At 39.3% G+C, this 16239-nt stretch overlaps 1 protein-coding gene across 1 annotated transcript; it reads right to left on the bottom strand.

Annotated features, from left to right (window-relative positions):
* Positions 1-324: 324 nt before the first annotated feature.
* LOC146621590 (uncharacterized) lies at positions 325-13357 on the bottom strand. The gene is made up of 12 exons (XM_085368640.1): positions 13161-13357; positions 10401-10832; positions 5052-5099; positions 3698-3742; positions 3127-3501; positions 2849-2881; positions 2647-2697; positions 2420-2524; positions 1476-1574; positions 1251-1364; positions 989-1088; positions 325-889 (listed from the first exon to the last, which is right to left on the bottom strand). Exons 1-11 carry the CDS (start codon positions 13203-13205, stop codon positions 1026-1028), a joined length of 1410 nt encoding a protein of 469 aa, XP_085224766.1. The 5' UTR covers positions 13206-13357; the 3' UTR covers positions 325-889; positions 989-1025.
* Positions 13358-16239: the final 2882 nt, after the last annotated feature.

The raw sequence follows: 16239 nt of genomic DNA, 5'->3' as shown, positions 1-16239 counted from the left end.
AGTCCAGCACTGACTGATTCTCTGATAATAAAGTAAAATGCAGACATCCCAATCAGGTACAGCTTTATTTCAAAGTTTAGGTATGCCCATCAGCAGCCCAACAGCAACCCAATTACATTTCCCCTCCAGAACACAGACTTCAACATGAAACTGTAGCACATCATGTTGTCTAAATACGATGAATTGCAAATAGGAAAAGGTGAAAAGAAAAAAAAGAAAGAATCAGAAACTGACCTCATCCACTCAAAATCTGCCAGTGGCCAGTAAACCTAAAACTTCAGGATGTAGTTTTAGCATCACACTAACCTTAGTGCTGGCCCTTACTTGAGACAGAGACAGTTCAAGGACAGAGAAAAAGCTGTATGTATATATCACATATGGTGGAAAAATACTACTAAGCAGTAAGTCAGTGATTTTGAAACAAGTAACAAAAAACAACACGTTTTGAAAATGGGCCTAAGGAAAAACTGGAGGTGCATTCTTAAATGCTACAGTATTTACATGCATGTGTGGAAGCAGATGTTCTACAGAGATGGAGACGTGCTGACAAATATCAGAGCCTGTCCAGTATGATTTGAGAGAATTATCACCGCTGCAGCACTTCTGCTTCCACTGCTAAAACAAAATCATTGTACGTGGTTTTGGGGGTAAATGCTGTATAAAAGGAGCCACAATATGTTTTATTCTTCTGCTCCCTTGAATGCAGACATTTTTTGCATGTTGACATCTGGTTTGATGTTATAACAGAAACCAGGGCAGGAAAAGGCACTTCAAAGTGTGGATGTCTCTTCGATTTCCTGGCAGTCCGGTCTTAAGCCTTAAAAAATGAAAAGGTCAGCTGGTTGTCTCCCTGCAAGCTTCGAGTCCTCCAAAAGAAAAAATGGGGACTCTGAAAGAGACACTGAGTCATTTGAAGATCAGAAAGTAAAAAATAAAATAAAAAGAAATAATAAGAGTCCAGGTTAATGATGTACTTTGAGAGACTTACAAATAAAAATAGATCTTCTGATCTCTGTGATGTGGCTCTAGCCCTCGATAGAGACCTCTGGAACAATGTGTGCATTCAGCGCCGTCTCCACTGGCATCTCCTGTTGATAGTATTGACAAGACAATGTCAACTAACAACTAATAACATTAAGCTATCGCTCATCTCTGAATACCTTAGAAAAGCCATACTGGAAATGTCTCATTTTTAACTTTAATTCTACTCAGTAAATTTACAATGCTCCTTAAAAAAAAAAAAGTATTACCACTGAACTGAGCTGCACAGACTCCACAGAGATTTCCATCTGACATTCCACATCACGGATTTCTGACTTTGACGCTTCTGACTGCCTGTCCAGACATTTTGACTCTGCGGCATCCTGTAAAGGAAGAGAGAGAGAAAAACTAAGGGAAGTTCCCAAAATATATGCTTAAGAAGACAGCGTTCCATACAAAGCTACAGTATGTGAATGTTAAGAAAGTATAATTACCGTGTGTTCTGCAGGTGCAGCAGCAGGTTCAAACTCAGAAGTTGTCACATCCACGGAGTCTGTTTGGGCACTCAAAGTGTCATTCACGGGTAAGATTTCCTAAATGCCACAGAAGAAGGGTATGTTAGATGGCTAAACAAATTGAGCTTCTGAATGAAACACAGTAAAATCCTCCTGCCCATTCCATTGAACAGACTAAAAGAGAAAAATTACTTACAATGAAAATAATGCATCAGGATGGAACCAGCTACCCAAATAATTTAAAACTCAAGTTCAATACACTCCAACTGGGCACAATTTTAAATAAAGGAAGAAAGCATCCTTGTGACATGGTGTTCAAATGTAACAACAGGAACAACGGCAGTTTTTCTGTCTTTATCATGAACATTATACTGCAGGTTTTTGAGCAACTGCTCATAATAATTAACAAAAAAACCCAGAATAATTTTAACGTTTTTAAAAAAAAAAAATCCTTGTATTATAATTTAATGTATCATTTTAACCATATATTTTTATGTTCTTATTCCTTATTTGTTTAATTCTGTAGTCTCAAGTGTGTAGATACGATTTCAAGAAAGACTTAAATCGGATCCTAAATGTCCACAGTCTGAAAATCTAATTTCATTACCTGGAACTACACTTAATTTAGCATCACGCTATAATAATACTACTACAGTACATAAGCATTTAAATATTTACTACAAGATACATTTAAACTGCACTCCAGCAATGAGATTGCTTCATATGATGGAGAAACATATCCCCACCTTCTTTACCATAAATAACACCCAGGATTAGTCTATAAATGTTTGCCTTTCCTTCTTGTGTCAGTCACTTGTAAGCCTCCTTTAATTTCAGTTAATTTATTTGACCTGATCAGCCTTCAGTGATTTTCTGAACGGTTCATATGTACACTGGTAAATTCCTGTTTGCTTAGCTGTCACCTGCTGGACAGCAGCAGACTCAGTGGCAACTTCTACTGCCGAGACGGATTCTGTCACAACAAACTCATCAACTGCTGTGGCATCAATCAGCATTGCCACAGCATCCTGAATGTCAAAGGAGAACAAGATAAGAGAGAAAACTGTTCTTGTAAAATAATTAAAATAATGGTTTTTAGCATATGAGCAGTACATTTCTGTATTGAGGATTACATTTAAAATCTTTTTACCTCTTTGGGTTTAGCCTCTTGTGCTGTAGCCTCAGGGCTGGTGTCAGGTACCTTGTGAAACACAGGTGCTGATGTCATTGCTATGTCATATATGGAGATTGTACTTTTTTTTCCATGCAAAAGCTGCCAAATAATCTAAAACACAAGTAATAAGGGAATTTCTACTTTACTTTTTTATCGACAGAGAGGGAAAAATACTCACTGCAGCCGCCTCCACAGAATCAACAGGAGTGTGCTGATGTAAACAAACAAAAAAACAAACAGGACAGAGTGTATCTTTAGTCTTTGCTATTAAATTTTGGAAAAAAAAAAACCTTACCCTTGTGATCGTTTGTTCTGCTTATGACAAACCTTTCATTAATATATAGGACACATGCTATACAAACAGAAGATGGCTGCAAAATGTGAAAAAGTCAATGTATTCTTGTAAAGACTAAAAACACAAAAAGAGAAGAAGAAAGTATTTTCATCAGGTGTCACCTCTGTTTTTATAGCAGTCTCAGAAGGGACTTCGGGTGCATTCTCCTCCGCCAACACCTCTTTACCATCTTCAGCAGCTGGGGTTGTAGGACTGACAGCTGCTTCAGTCACTCGTTCGCTCTCAGGTACATCTGTGACAACCTCCACCACTGATTCAGCAACAGTCTCTGTAACCACCTTGCCCAGAGGAGGCTCTCCTTCAGCAGAAACTTGGCCACCGCTAACTGCATCTCCCACTGTTTTTTCAGAGGCTCGTGTCACAGGCTCTGGTACGGCAATATCTTCTGTGGCAGCCACCTCCACTTCGACCTCAGTCACAGCACCTTTCTCTGCCAGGGCCTCAGCTTCTTCCGGTCTCTCACATTTATCCTCTGTCTCCATGTGCAAAATCAACACAGAGCACATTAAAAAACATAAAACACGACACCGGAGAGAAGAAACAGTGACTCTTGTTTTTTTTTTTGTCAGTTTAAAGAGTACAGTTCATACAGAACAAAAGTACATTTACTTAAAATATACCATCATTTTTGTCGTTATGATGATGCAATTTTAATGTCAAGACATGTTTTACCTCCTGCGTCTCAGTTTTTATGATCGCAGAATCAACTGTGTGAATCTGGAAAGGAACCAAGAAAAGGACACTTAACAGCCAACTTTCATTATGAATGACTGACAACTGAATTAATCAGAACACGGTTAAAGGTTAAATCTATGGTAAATGGCCTGTATTTATATAGCGCTTTACTAGTCCCTAAGGACCCCAAAGCGCTTTACATATCCAGTCATCCACCCATTCACACACACATTCACACACTGGTGATGGCAAGCTACATTGTAGCCACAGCCACCCTGGGGCGCACTGACAGAGGCGAGGCTGCCGGACACTGGCGCCACCGGGCCCTCTGACCACCACCAGTAGGCAACGGGTGAAGTGTCTTGCCCAAGGACACAACGACCGAGACTGTCCAAGCCGGGGCTCGAACCGGCAACCTTCCGATTACAAGACGAACTCCCAACTCTTGAGCCACGATCGCCCCATCTATCACATTTATCATAATGTTTACTCCTGCAGTTCAAATGAATAGTTACAACTGCAGTGTGTATGATATATAAAAAGCCCGAATAACTGTAATCTTGGGTTGTTTTGATTCCCATTTTCTCATTTCTCAGTTCATTTATATCGTTCGTATATTAAGCTGTTTGCAGATCAATGAAACTGTAAAGAAAAATATGATTCTTTTCTCTGAAAACTTTTGTTCTTGAGTCAGATTGTGATCTGAGTGCTTGCATAAGAGGAAATTGTCCTGAAGGAAAAAGCGTAGCTGCTATTTATTCGATGTGAGGCTTAAGTCACAGGAGTTTTCAACACCTTTCTGTTGAAAGAATTGTTTCTTGTTCAGTGACTGCTGCCATGAACTTGTAAAATATGAGTGGAAACTGTGCGTCAGACTGTTTTTATGCATGCCATCATTTCTGCAACTGTTTAGGAGTCAGCAAAACCAGCACATACACAGATCTATGTGTCTGTAAAATGTAAACTTTGTATTTAATCTATGCATTTTACTTTTTAAACTATAAATTTTTGCAACTAATTAACAAAACCAGTGTGCTTTATTTGTCTATTAAAAGTTGACAGAGCATGTTTGTGTGAAAAATGCCTCCAGGGGGACCTTTAACCTAAGAATTCCATTTCCATGATGTGCCAATTCTTTTAGCTCCCACTGAAGAAAAATGTTCTATAGTATCTACATAAGCAGCTCAAAAATCAAAGTCTAGCTCACTTGTAAATCATCAAGTTCAGCTTTTGTTCAACTGTTACATGATTAGTCTGCTTCTGGCTTAGCCTAAAGATACAACACACTAGTGTTTGGTTTAAATGGAGACAAAAGAGGGTGTATGTGAATAAAAATACACATTTGATTTACCTCAGTTTCAGAGGCAGCAACCACTGAAGCTTCAGATGAGGGTGTGACCTATGAGCACAAGAGGTTAAAGAGTTTATTCACAAGTTAGCAAAACATGAAAATACACATGCTTCATCCAACAAAACAGAGTGTAGATGGAAAAAAGAACATAACCTGAAAAAAGGCACTCTGGGATACGTTAACAAGTATATCAGGCAGTTAAAAATATGTGCCTCTTGTTGCACTGGAGCCAGTATTGACTTTTTAAAGGTTGAGCTTTGGGAGGGGCACACACCCATATGCAGCAGTACTAAAAATGTGCCCAGAGCCAAATAATCTTCTATAAAACGGTTCATGTGGCAGATCTGTAGCTGTGATGGGCCTGAGGATAAACTGCAGCTCGAGTCTTTTCTGTACCCAAAAATGGAAATATTTACCAAAATTAGAAGTGGAATTTGGACTGGCTTTCTAAACAAACACAAACACAAACATACGCACTCCCCTTACACTTTGTGTGAGCATAGCTGTAGCTGGGCAATTACAGGGGTATTACAACCCAATGCCATGAAAAACAGTTATTCCCTCTTTTTGCTTCCCTCTGTATAATCCTGCAACAGAAAACACATTCACATCATGAAATCTGTGTTCTCCCTCAAATCCTTTCAATACAAAACTACTAAAATTTTAAATATTAAAAATGTTTGGTTCCATCTTTTTATTATAAACTACATACTGTGAACATGTTGCCACTGGAAAAACAATCAGATATTTTTAATACTGAAATGTGTTTGAATGATTACATGTTTACCAGAATACAATAAATGTCTTGCAGTTTACACTGATTTGCAACCATTTATTATTCACATCACAATATCGTTATATTACTCATAGGCGCGGTTATTTTCCAGACAATGATTCACCAAACAGCTCACATAGTGATAGAATTCATCCATATTTTTCCATCTTGCAGCCATGCTGCCAATGGCCAGTGGCACACCAACTGTGCAACCAAGTGTGTTGAGCTATAGTGACAGTCACAGAGAGCGGCGTATAAATATTTTAAATCTTCATAGTCTGACTCAATTATTTAGTCTGTCTTGTGCCAGTTCTTCTTCAATATAGGGCAAAGTCTACTGCAGGCTGCTAATCAGCAATATGAGTGTTTTTTTTGTCCAGAATCACTCAAACTGATCTATTTGGACATTGAGTGACACACAACAACCTGATAACATTCAAAGATATCTTACTACCTCCACGTTTTTCTCCATCCTCCAGGTACTGTCATTTCTTTAACTTTAAAATTTTTTTTATTTCATTAAAAAATAATTTTGTACATTATACATTGCTAAGTGTATAATTATGTCCTTAAAGAAACAGATGCATGCTCATGAATTCTGAATGTATCTATTGAAAATACAAGGGAACTGGCACCGGTTTTTGGAGGTCGCCATGTTGCCCCGCCCGAAATGGACATCGTGTTTCCTTCTAATTTATATATGTGGCTAGAGACTGGCCACATATGTCGTACGCTAAAGACAGAGGAGAAAAAGAACTCGTATTGGTTTGTGCACCTTCAAGGCAAATTTTAATTCATATTTCTATCTTCAGACTCAAGATATGAAGAATCGTACCTATCTTTTACCTCTTTAGAAGGGGTCCCCTCCACCAAAGAAGCGACAAGATGACCTGCATAAAATGTCAGACTTCTTTCTCATCTCAAGCCTCATCTCCTGAACTGGCCAGCACTCAAACGCTCAAAAATGTGCATTTTTATGTGTGCAGATATTATAATTACTTATTGTCAGCAGATTAGATGTTTGACCCTACTGTCTTTGGCCAGGTACTGTCAATAAGCCAGGTAAACAACAACAGCAGCTGGTTGTAGACCAATATTATCCAAGTAATGTCCAACAACAAGTCCAACAATCATAGATCCACTTCAAACAAAATTCCACTAACAGTGGCAAATACAGCAATGCTAACGAACAGAGAAGTTCATGTTCATGCTAACTCACCTCAGAATCATTATCATCAGAGAGGAGTGAGCTTCAAGTCATATCGGACTCCTTTTACTGCCTCCTCCACAGTAAACAGACATAGGCACCAGCAGAGGTAAACAGGGAACTGACAGCCTATGCTCACTACAGATGATCTACTGCCAGAGTTGTTTGTCCTACAGTGGCTACCATAGCTAGGATTATGCATTTGAACTGGGAGAGGTAAGAAAACAGAATTCAGATGACTTCAGTCTCCATTTTACTGACATCTAGTTGTGAGATTTTGAACACAGTAACTTTAACAATTTTTTATTTAACTCTGATAGATTATCAACCTAGCCTCTGAGGAAAGAAAGCAGTGGTTGCACAGTGTCTATACATGCCGAACAATTTCTTCCAGCAACAAAACAGCAAGTACTAAATGGATTTGCACAAAGATCAAATTCAACAGTCTTTCTAAATCAATTAGAAATGATTCATAACAGATAATTTTTATTTTTTGGAACTGTGAACTATGCAAAACATCACTAGTGATGGAACGAAAACATGAAGTTAGAATTGAGCATAATAGGTCCATTTACAGGGGATGGGATATTTGTATGTACAATATTTTCTTCATTTTAAAGGTCAAACTACACACATATACAGACACACTTCAAACAGACAAATTTCCTCCCAGCATTGAATTAAATATTCAGTATTCTCCAGCTCTCAGCCCACCCAGCAAAGAATCAATTAGACATGGAACATGTAAAGGTTCAAATCACACGAGTTCATAAGGGATCAAGCTGACACAGAATACTAACAGAAGTGAGGAGAAGCAGCATGCAGAAAGGAAAGGAAAGAAAATGAGAAGGAGAAGAGAAAAGGCAGAAGAGAATGAGAAATAGTCATAAAGAAAGTGGTGAGAGGCTAGAAAGTGTAGAGGCAGAGCAGATTTATGAGGAAAAGAGGGGTAGCAGATTGGACAGGAGAGGAGTGGAAGAACATAGGAGAGGAACCAGGTACAAAATGTTCAGCCTACACAGAGGGTGAGTTGCACTGACTGTTGCTTCAGGCCACAAAAATGTAAATGCACTCAGTCAGTCTGTAGAATCCGCTGTGAGTTTATACTTTCTGCAGCCACATCCAGAGGTGGTGGGGCGCCTCTTGGGCCCAAGGGGCACCTGAGTTAAAGCCCCATTAAACCTCTTGGTCAGTCAGCTGACCAACTGTCACCATCTGTGGACTTGTGATGTTACAGATAAAAGTCATAGTTTTAACAGTGCAAGTGAAAAAGTTGTCTGCGAACAAACGTTGATAAATCTCAACAGAATAACTTGCAAATTGTCTCAAAATGTAAAAAAGTTCATAATATAGACATTAAATATTACATTATTAGAATGACAGTCAATGATGATACATTTAAAATTTTGCATAAATGTCCAGTTTTTGTTATCTGACCTGAATCTGGCATGGTGAATGGAAGCAAAGTCCTGAGACAGTGGAAATGACCACAGCACTACAGTATAACTACACAATGGCAGGCAGTCATTCTGTAGAGATGTCTGTATGCTGCCTGTAAGGTTCAGTGGGCATAACCCATAGAGGGTTTACAAATAGAACTCCTAACTGAATGGCACAAGTGAAGTGAATAAGATGGACCCACTGGAAAACTGGGAAACAGTGTAACTCTGAGTGAAGTCTTAACAAAAGGCCATGCTATAAATACTGTAGCACTGCCTCTCTCCTCTGATTTTAGGCTAGGCACACATGTGAGCATATACATGTACACCATTGGTTGTTATCTATCCAGACATTTTTTTAAAACTGCTTATCTAACTAGGGTAGAGTAGGGCTGAAATCTAGCCCAGTTAATACTGGGGAAAAGGTTTTGCTCAGTTGCTGGAAGAGAAGCCGCACAGATTTGCATGCATGTGCAATTTACTGACTAAAACAGAACATCCTGTTCACAAAATATGTGCAAGATGGCTACAAGGCACAAAGCTCAACTTACAATTTAAAACTGCAAATAGTAAATTATAGATGAGCTAGAAACAATGTTGAGAAAACATTACTGCATAGAGGAAAACTGCAGAAAAAATTGCAACTATTTAAAATTAACTGACAACAGCCATCCATATACTGTAAGCTTTTTAATTGTATCCACAATCTTCTCTGACTCAAAACCACATTATGTGATGGCAAAGATAAAACGAATGCACACGATGTAACGTTTTAAAGATTTTCTCACAACACGATAGTAACCAAAAACAAGTAACTGATAACAAACTCAATATCTGTGATAACAAATAAGCCTGTTCAAAAAACAACAACAACAAAAAACATGCATGCTCAGAGTCACTATTTTGTTTTAGTGTAGGTGATAATGGCCATTTAAAAAGTTGTTCCCAGTGTTTCAGTCTCTCTCCTACTTTCCACCTTTTTGCTAAATAGAACATGTTGTTCCCTTCGCTTCACTACCTCCAACAATTCCAGCTCCCTTTTCCCATAAGGCCCCAAACACAGCAAATACTATTTGACCTGGCAACATCAGAGAAATAGAGAGAAACCATCTACAAAAACAGCCTGTTTCCATATAATCTCATACAAACAATATGTAATTTTGATCCGAGTGACATTCATTTAAAGGAAGCATTCATTCACCTATGAGTGGACCTCATTCACTCATATGTCCATAGAACTATATTTCTGATGAAACGTGCACACTGGTAAATTTGATTCTTACTGCAACTTACCAGGCTTGTAGAAGATGTTGACAGTTGCTGATTGCTAAAGCCCCATTCACTCAGGCCTAGAGATTGGTCAGCAGCTCCCAGACAACTGCTGGCCTGTAGGGAAATCTGTGTGTTCTGCAACCAGTTGGCAAATGGTTGCTGGCAATGGCAAAGAGGTATATGGTGCTCGACCAAGATTGTTTTAGTCCCTAGCAGATTGTCAAAGCTACTAGCAGTGTGCATGGAAAACGATCACTTGTTTGTAAACTACTCACCAAGCAGTAGTGAAACTAAAAAGTACAACACAACCCATTCACCTTTATAGTAAAAGTTTTAGAATTAGCAACCTCCAGAAATCACTTTCCAGGTCGTTAAACACAAATTTCACCCAAAGTTGCCAGAGGGTCTCGAGGGCTTTGTGACTGAAGCTTAATGTATAATGTCTGACGTTAAAACCAGAAAAGACAAACGATCAATCTTTCCCTAAGGTGGGATAGCTGCAGTAGCGGAGGCAGTGATCCCCATGCCGGGTGAAACATTAGAACTGTTGACTCTGGCATGCGAAATGTTGGAAATATTTGTAGACATGATTTAAGTTTAGATTTCTGCATACAGAGGCACATGGGAGACTTATGGCTGCGATATCTGTTTCTTACCTCAGTTATTGGTTCTGTTTCAGGAATCTTGGGTTCAGGCTCTTGCACTACATTAGCTTCAACTGTAGAGGGCTTCACTGATGGAGTCTCAACAGCTCGTGCTTCTACAGTGACAGGTGTTGGGATTTCAATCTCAGCTGTCACTGGAGTCTGCTCCAACAACACAACCTCAGACTCTGGTGCCTGTACTTCATCTGGAATGGGCTTTGCAACAGGTTCTGCTTTTGGTTCTAGTTTGGGAGTTTCTACAGTAGGAACAGCAGCAGGAATGGACCGTGAGATCTTTTCTGGAGCAGGAGCAGGAGCTGGAGGTGGAGCTTTAGCCGCTTTTTTTGTGGTTCCTGCAGGGGGTGCACTCACTGCAATCCCCCGGCTGGCTTTCACCGGCGGATTGGCAGCATGTTGTTCTTCAAGTGCTCTTCTCTGGGCTTGCTGCAGGGCAGGAAAGACACAATAACATCTGATTACCGTTCTGATAGTAGTATGAGAGGCATTATTTAAGTTTTTGGGCATACAGTTATCTTAACCCTGACATGTAGTTGGCTCATGATAACATGAACTGATATTTTCTCTCAAAAAAGTGATTATTGGAAAATACAAAGTTTGCGAACATTTGCCTTTCCAAGCAAAACAAAAGTGACACTTCATTTATAATGGCTTCAAAGACATGTTCAGTATGTAAAACAAGATAATAAAAGATAAAAGTGAAATACAAAGAAAGGCAAATGACAGTGTATGAGGTATAGATGTTCTTGAGGCTTTATCGTGTTCAGATACTGATGTTATTGTCACTTTAGCACCCAGGAATACCAGGCATGCCATACCAGCCATGTCCAACATATTTTTTAGCTTTGGACAAAACCCCCTCAGGCTTTGATGGAGGTTTTAGTAGTACAGACCACTAGAGGGAGGGGGAAACTGGGAGTAGACACAGCAAAGCTAGTTAGATAATGGGAGCTAATTAGTTGAATCAGACCGGTCCTGACAGGTTTGGTGAAGCGGGAACGGAAACCGTGCGAGTCAGCAGCACTGATGGGTGCCCCGCGGGCCAGACAGTGGGGCTAATCACATCATAATCAGGTTATAATCAGGTTACAATCACTCCCTGAAAATGCTTTTGTTAGGCTGAAGGCCAGTAAGGTATTCGCAGTGCTGCACCCATGCTGTAAGCCAAAAGCTCATGTGTATGAAAGCGCATATATCTCTGAGTATCTAGCTAGACACAATCAAAACAACTTCTGATTTTTGCCCATAAATCACCTGTAAACATCCCTATGACAAAGTAATACATTGTTTCCAATGATAAAAAGTTTTAACCATATTTCTCAGTCTTTGTGAAACTGACACACATATGCACACATACAAAGGCATATGTGACCTGAGTATCATTCAGCTATATGTCTGAAAGTTCCAAAAACACGTTCGCTTCCTGTGCTCTGATACCTCTGAGGTAAAGCAATGATAAAATTGAATTGTGAATGACTTTAAGGGTCATTTTCATCTGTCACTGCCAGACTGTGGAAGAATGAGAGAGACAGAGTCCACTCTGGCTAAAGTGGGGCAAGACATTCCTTCAGTCAACACATTACCAAATACAGATGTGTGGTGTTCAGAGTCATGCACTGGTCAGCCAGCCAGAAGCTTAAGTTTGGTGGGGGTTAGGGGCAGAGGCAATGAGGAAGGATGCCAGAAGAAGTCTGCACTGAAAAGGCTTACCAGAGCTGGATGACTGGGCTTCAACAGTGTATCAGTGCATGCTTTTATTTTTTAGTTGTTGTTTTTTTTATTAATATACATTGTTAATGATTAAACATATGCTAAAGAACAGTATTGGGTTATGGAGTATGGCGTCATTGATCTCCCTCCACACCCACCCCTCCAACACACACACACACACACACACACACACACACACACACACACACACACACACACACACACACCTTTTCTGTCACACCCCTTTTCCTCTGGGCACTGAATGTTGAAAAGTTACATGTCTCCAGTCATTCGGCTGAATTAGCGTACAACTGGCAAAGCGAATTCATCATACTGAATTACAAAGAGCAGCACTGTATTGAAGTACACTGTGTACTGCACTGCATTGTGTGGCTTACTGTATTTTTGGTCCAGAACATGAAAAACAGGCAAGTGGTCATTTCGTAGTATCTTTAAAAAATACTAGAAAATGGAACTTATCGCATTTTATGATAAGAAATTCAAGATGTGCATAAACGTTTAATCTCTATCCGTAACCTTAACAGAGCGCACCGAGAACATCCATTGCGCACAGGAGCTGAGCACAAAATCAACAATTTCTCTGTCTCTTTCTTCTAATATAGAAACCAGAAGCATGCTCGTCAAAATAAAAAATATGTGTGAAATTTATATGTTATTTATTTAGGTCCAGTTTTGGTACCTTTTTGGTACGGTCTTTTGTCGTTGCCAGATTTTACGCACGGGTTACGGAGCGTCTGAGAGAAGCAACGACAAAGTGGAAATCTGCCAAACAATCACCAAACTGACTTAAGTATAACAAAAATAAAATAATGTGCAAAAAAGGAAAGAAAATGTAAACGAAATTTGTTTTACAATTTAAGCACTCGCTTCATTCATTTTTTCACAGAGGCAAAAAGGCGTATTTTACATTTAAATCCATGTTTTTGCAGACCATTATTTTACAGTGAATTGAACAAAGAAATCCCATAATACTCTATACTTAATTTAAGAATAAACGCCTGACGTGCGCATGCCACCACTTACCACCCTTCTCATACGACGCTTGTTCTTCTTTCTCTTGCTGGGCATCTTGGTGCGTGCTGAGGAGAACGAGGATAAACCAAAGAAATGGAACAAGCAGAGAGGCAGAGTGAACAAAGTGGATGTTTATAAAGCCGACTGTCTTTCTGTTACCTCTGTACCGAACCTATAGGAGGACTTGGATGAAAGATAGGGGCGTGGAGAAAGAGAGAGGAAAGAGAGAGAGAGCGCGCGCACGAGAGCTCAGTCAGTTGTTTGTATTGGAGTTGGTCTGCCTAGCTGGATGTCGAGTTCTGTTATGTAACCACTCCATCAAAGCAGAGAGAGAGAGAGAGAGGTGCGAGGTTGTGCGGTGCCACACCCCCTCCTCTCGATTTGTTAGAAATACTTTGACGCAAATGGGAACACCGACGCACTTGATCTATAGTTTTCTGTCCTGTGAGACTTTTAATGTGTCGCTTCTGGAACAGAACATAAACATAAAAAGAACAAAAAACATCAACAATCATTATAACCTAAAAGCCATATTTGTTGACAGAACAACCACAAGAGGAAAATACAGTCAGGCTTGTGCAGAAAACAGTGAAAACAGCCTCTGTCAGTCTTTTTTGAATACATTAAAATCATGAAGCCAAATAATAGTGTTCATTGTGCTCGTTTTTCATGCAGAGAATAAAGAGAAACAAAGCTTGTACATGTGTCTATGCCCACCACCCCCCTGGTCCCTGCATCAGTTGTGAGAACCCATTGTTTCCAGTTCCTTGTGTAGCGTTGTGCCAGTTATTGTCCAATTTAATTAAATGCATAAGTTCCATAAACATATTTTATACTTCCCGTATGTTTTACACTGATATGGATGTTTGCGTTCAGTTTTCTTATCTGAGAACGATTTTAGTGTTTGGCCGATGCTAATAAACTGATAAAGCAATTTGACAGCATACACTGTGGCAGTTTTTGCTGAAGCCTTGCTGCTTGAGTTACTCCTCAAGAGTGTGCAGAAGAGTGCAACAGGCAAAAAATTATTTTATTACCAGAAGCATGCCTATGCTAATATTTCCATTCAAGTTGCTGTAGCTCTGGAAAACCTCAGTCAGTAAGGTGGATTTTCTCGACCTTTGAACAGGAACCACCAACCAAACAGCAAATCTTACAATAATCTGAGATTATTAAGTGTAGGTGAAAGTTTATTACATTGACTAAATTATATATATATATTTTTAAAAAGCCCAAGGGAATAATAAATATACTGTGCTTTTCTTGTATGTTTTATTTTAGGTTTCTTAGCTAATTTGTAAGGCAGACATGCAGTCAAATATCAGTAGATTTTAGGTTACGGTCCCATTACCACTGGTCAATTGTTGTTCAGTCTCGACAAGAAAGTGATGAAGTAGGCCGAGTATTTCCAGACAGCATACAGACATTTTCTCTCTCACCCCTTAGACAACCAAATGTTTCTCAAGGGAGAGAGTTCATGAAGATATTGTGGATCAGCTGCCTCCAGCTCACCCTATCCCTGGCATCCACTTCTGTCACACCAGTCTTCTACATCTCCTCCATCACTGCATCCATGAACCTCCTCTGTGGTCTCTTCCACCTGCTCCAAATTCAGCATCCCTTGTCCAATATATCCTCTCTCATGTCCAAATAACGTCAGCTTTGTCTTTATAACTTTGTTTCCAAACCTCTCGACCTGAGCTATTGTTCTGATCTACCTGCATGGTATTTGCATGGTTGATCACAGGTATTTGAACGTCCAGCTTCACTTTCTCTAATACTTGCATCATCATCTTTCCACGTGCCTTCATCTCATTTGCACGCATGCATTCTGTCTTGCTTCATTCCTTTTTTCTATTTAGCACACCTCCACCTTTCCAGGCTTTAACAGATTAACAAAGACATGGTGACATTTTGAAGACTCTGCATTTCATGACCATATTTGGATGACAGGCTTACTGTTACGACCCTCCCACACTCATTAAAGCCATGGTCTGCTGTTGATTGGCTGGCATGAGAGGATCAGCTAATTTGTGTCGCCTGTGTCTTACAGACTATACAAGCTGGCCCAGATAACCTGCTTAGTCTCTCTCTTTCACTCCACCTTACATCAGCTTTGTGTCTTGGTTAGGTTATCTTTAACAAGTTATTTTATATTTAAGTGAATTTCTTGTGTGAACTCCCTCCTTGCCACTGACTTTAATCCACTATGTAATACAATTTAAATTTTATTATTTAACCTTTATTTAATTTATTTAAATTATTATTTAAATTAACTGTGTATGTTATAAAGTAACATACACATAAAATACTCATTAAAGCCATAGGACAGACTTTTTGGACAGGCTGTTCTTTGTCTATAGTTTTATTAAAGTAGTCTGCAGTTTTTCGCTACTTCTCCAATGGCTGAAGTCTTCAGCCTTAGAAGATGCCCTTAATTTAAGTGAGCTGATTTTAGTTCCAAAACCTTGCAGTGTCATCCATAGGCATACTATGACTGCAGGAAAATGGGATGGTAACTCTCCGTTAAGGCAGATGGAGCCCCTCAACAAGGGCTGACACACTTTAGCTATCAGCTGGTCAGAAGTGAATCACCATCTTTAAATAGATTCACAGTGTTTACCTGGGATAAACTGGGTTATCATGTCAGCACATGCTTGAATGTTGTGCATCAACAACACCCCTCCGAAGCTTGGCTCCAGGTAACCACCAGTCCTGTACTATTAATGAAACTAACGCATACTCACATGCAGACACATCAGAGAAAGACAGCCCAATGCTATTTTTAGGTTTGGGAGTTTCACCCACGCCCCAAGAGATATTTTTGGTTACCAGTTAGATACAATAATGCAGAGTTATGTACAGATACTTAATTGAAGCATTCATATAACATACAAATTCATTTCAATTTAAATGGGATCCAACAAGGATTGCCATAATTTGTTCGTAATTATGATTCTTTAATGTTGTATTTGATGTAGAACAGAGAAGATTCATTTTAACAATGAAGATAGTAAATAAGTAGCACGTCAATAACATAACTCACAACGTTTCCCTTTCAATTGTCAGCAACTGCAAGGGAATTTCA

Source organism: Diplotaxodon limnothrissa, linkage group LG12 (genome assembly GCF_057381915.1).
Source record: "Diplotaxodon limnothrissa isolate DT_005_m linkage group LG12, D_limnothrissa_male_GT1.1, whole genome shotgun sequence".
NCBI lineage: Eukaryota > Metazoa > Chordata > Actinopteri > Cichliformes > Cichlidae > Diplotaxodon > Diplotaxodon limnothrissa.
Note: the sequence above shows the minus strand (reverse complement) of the source record. Positions and strands in the feature narration are given on the sequence as shown.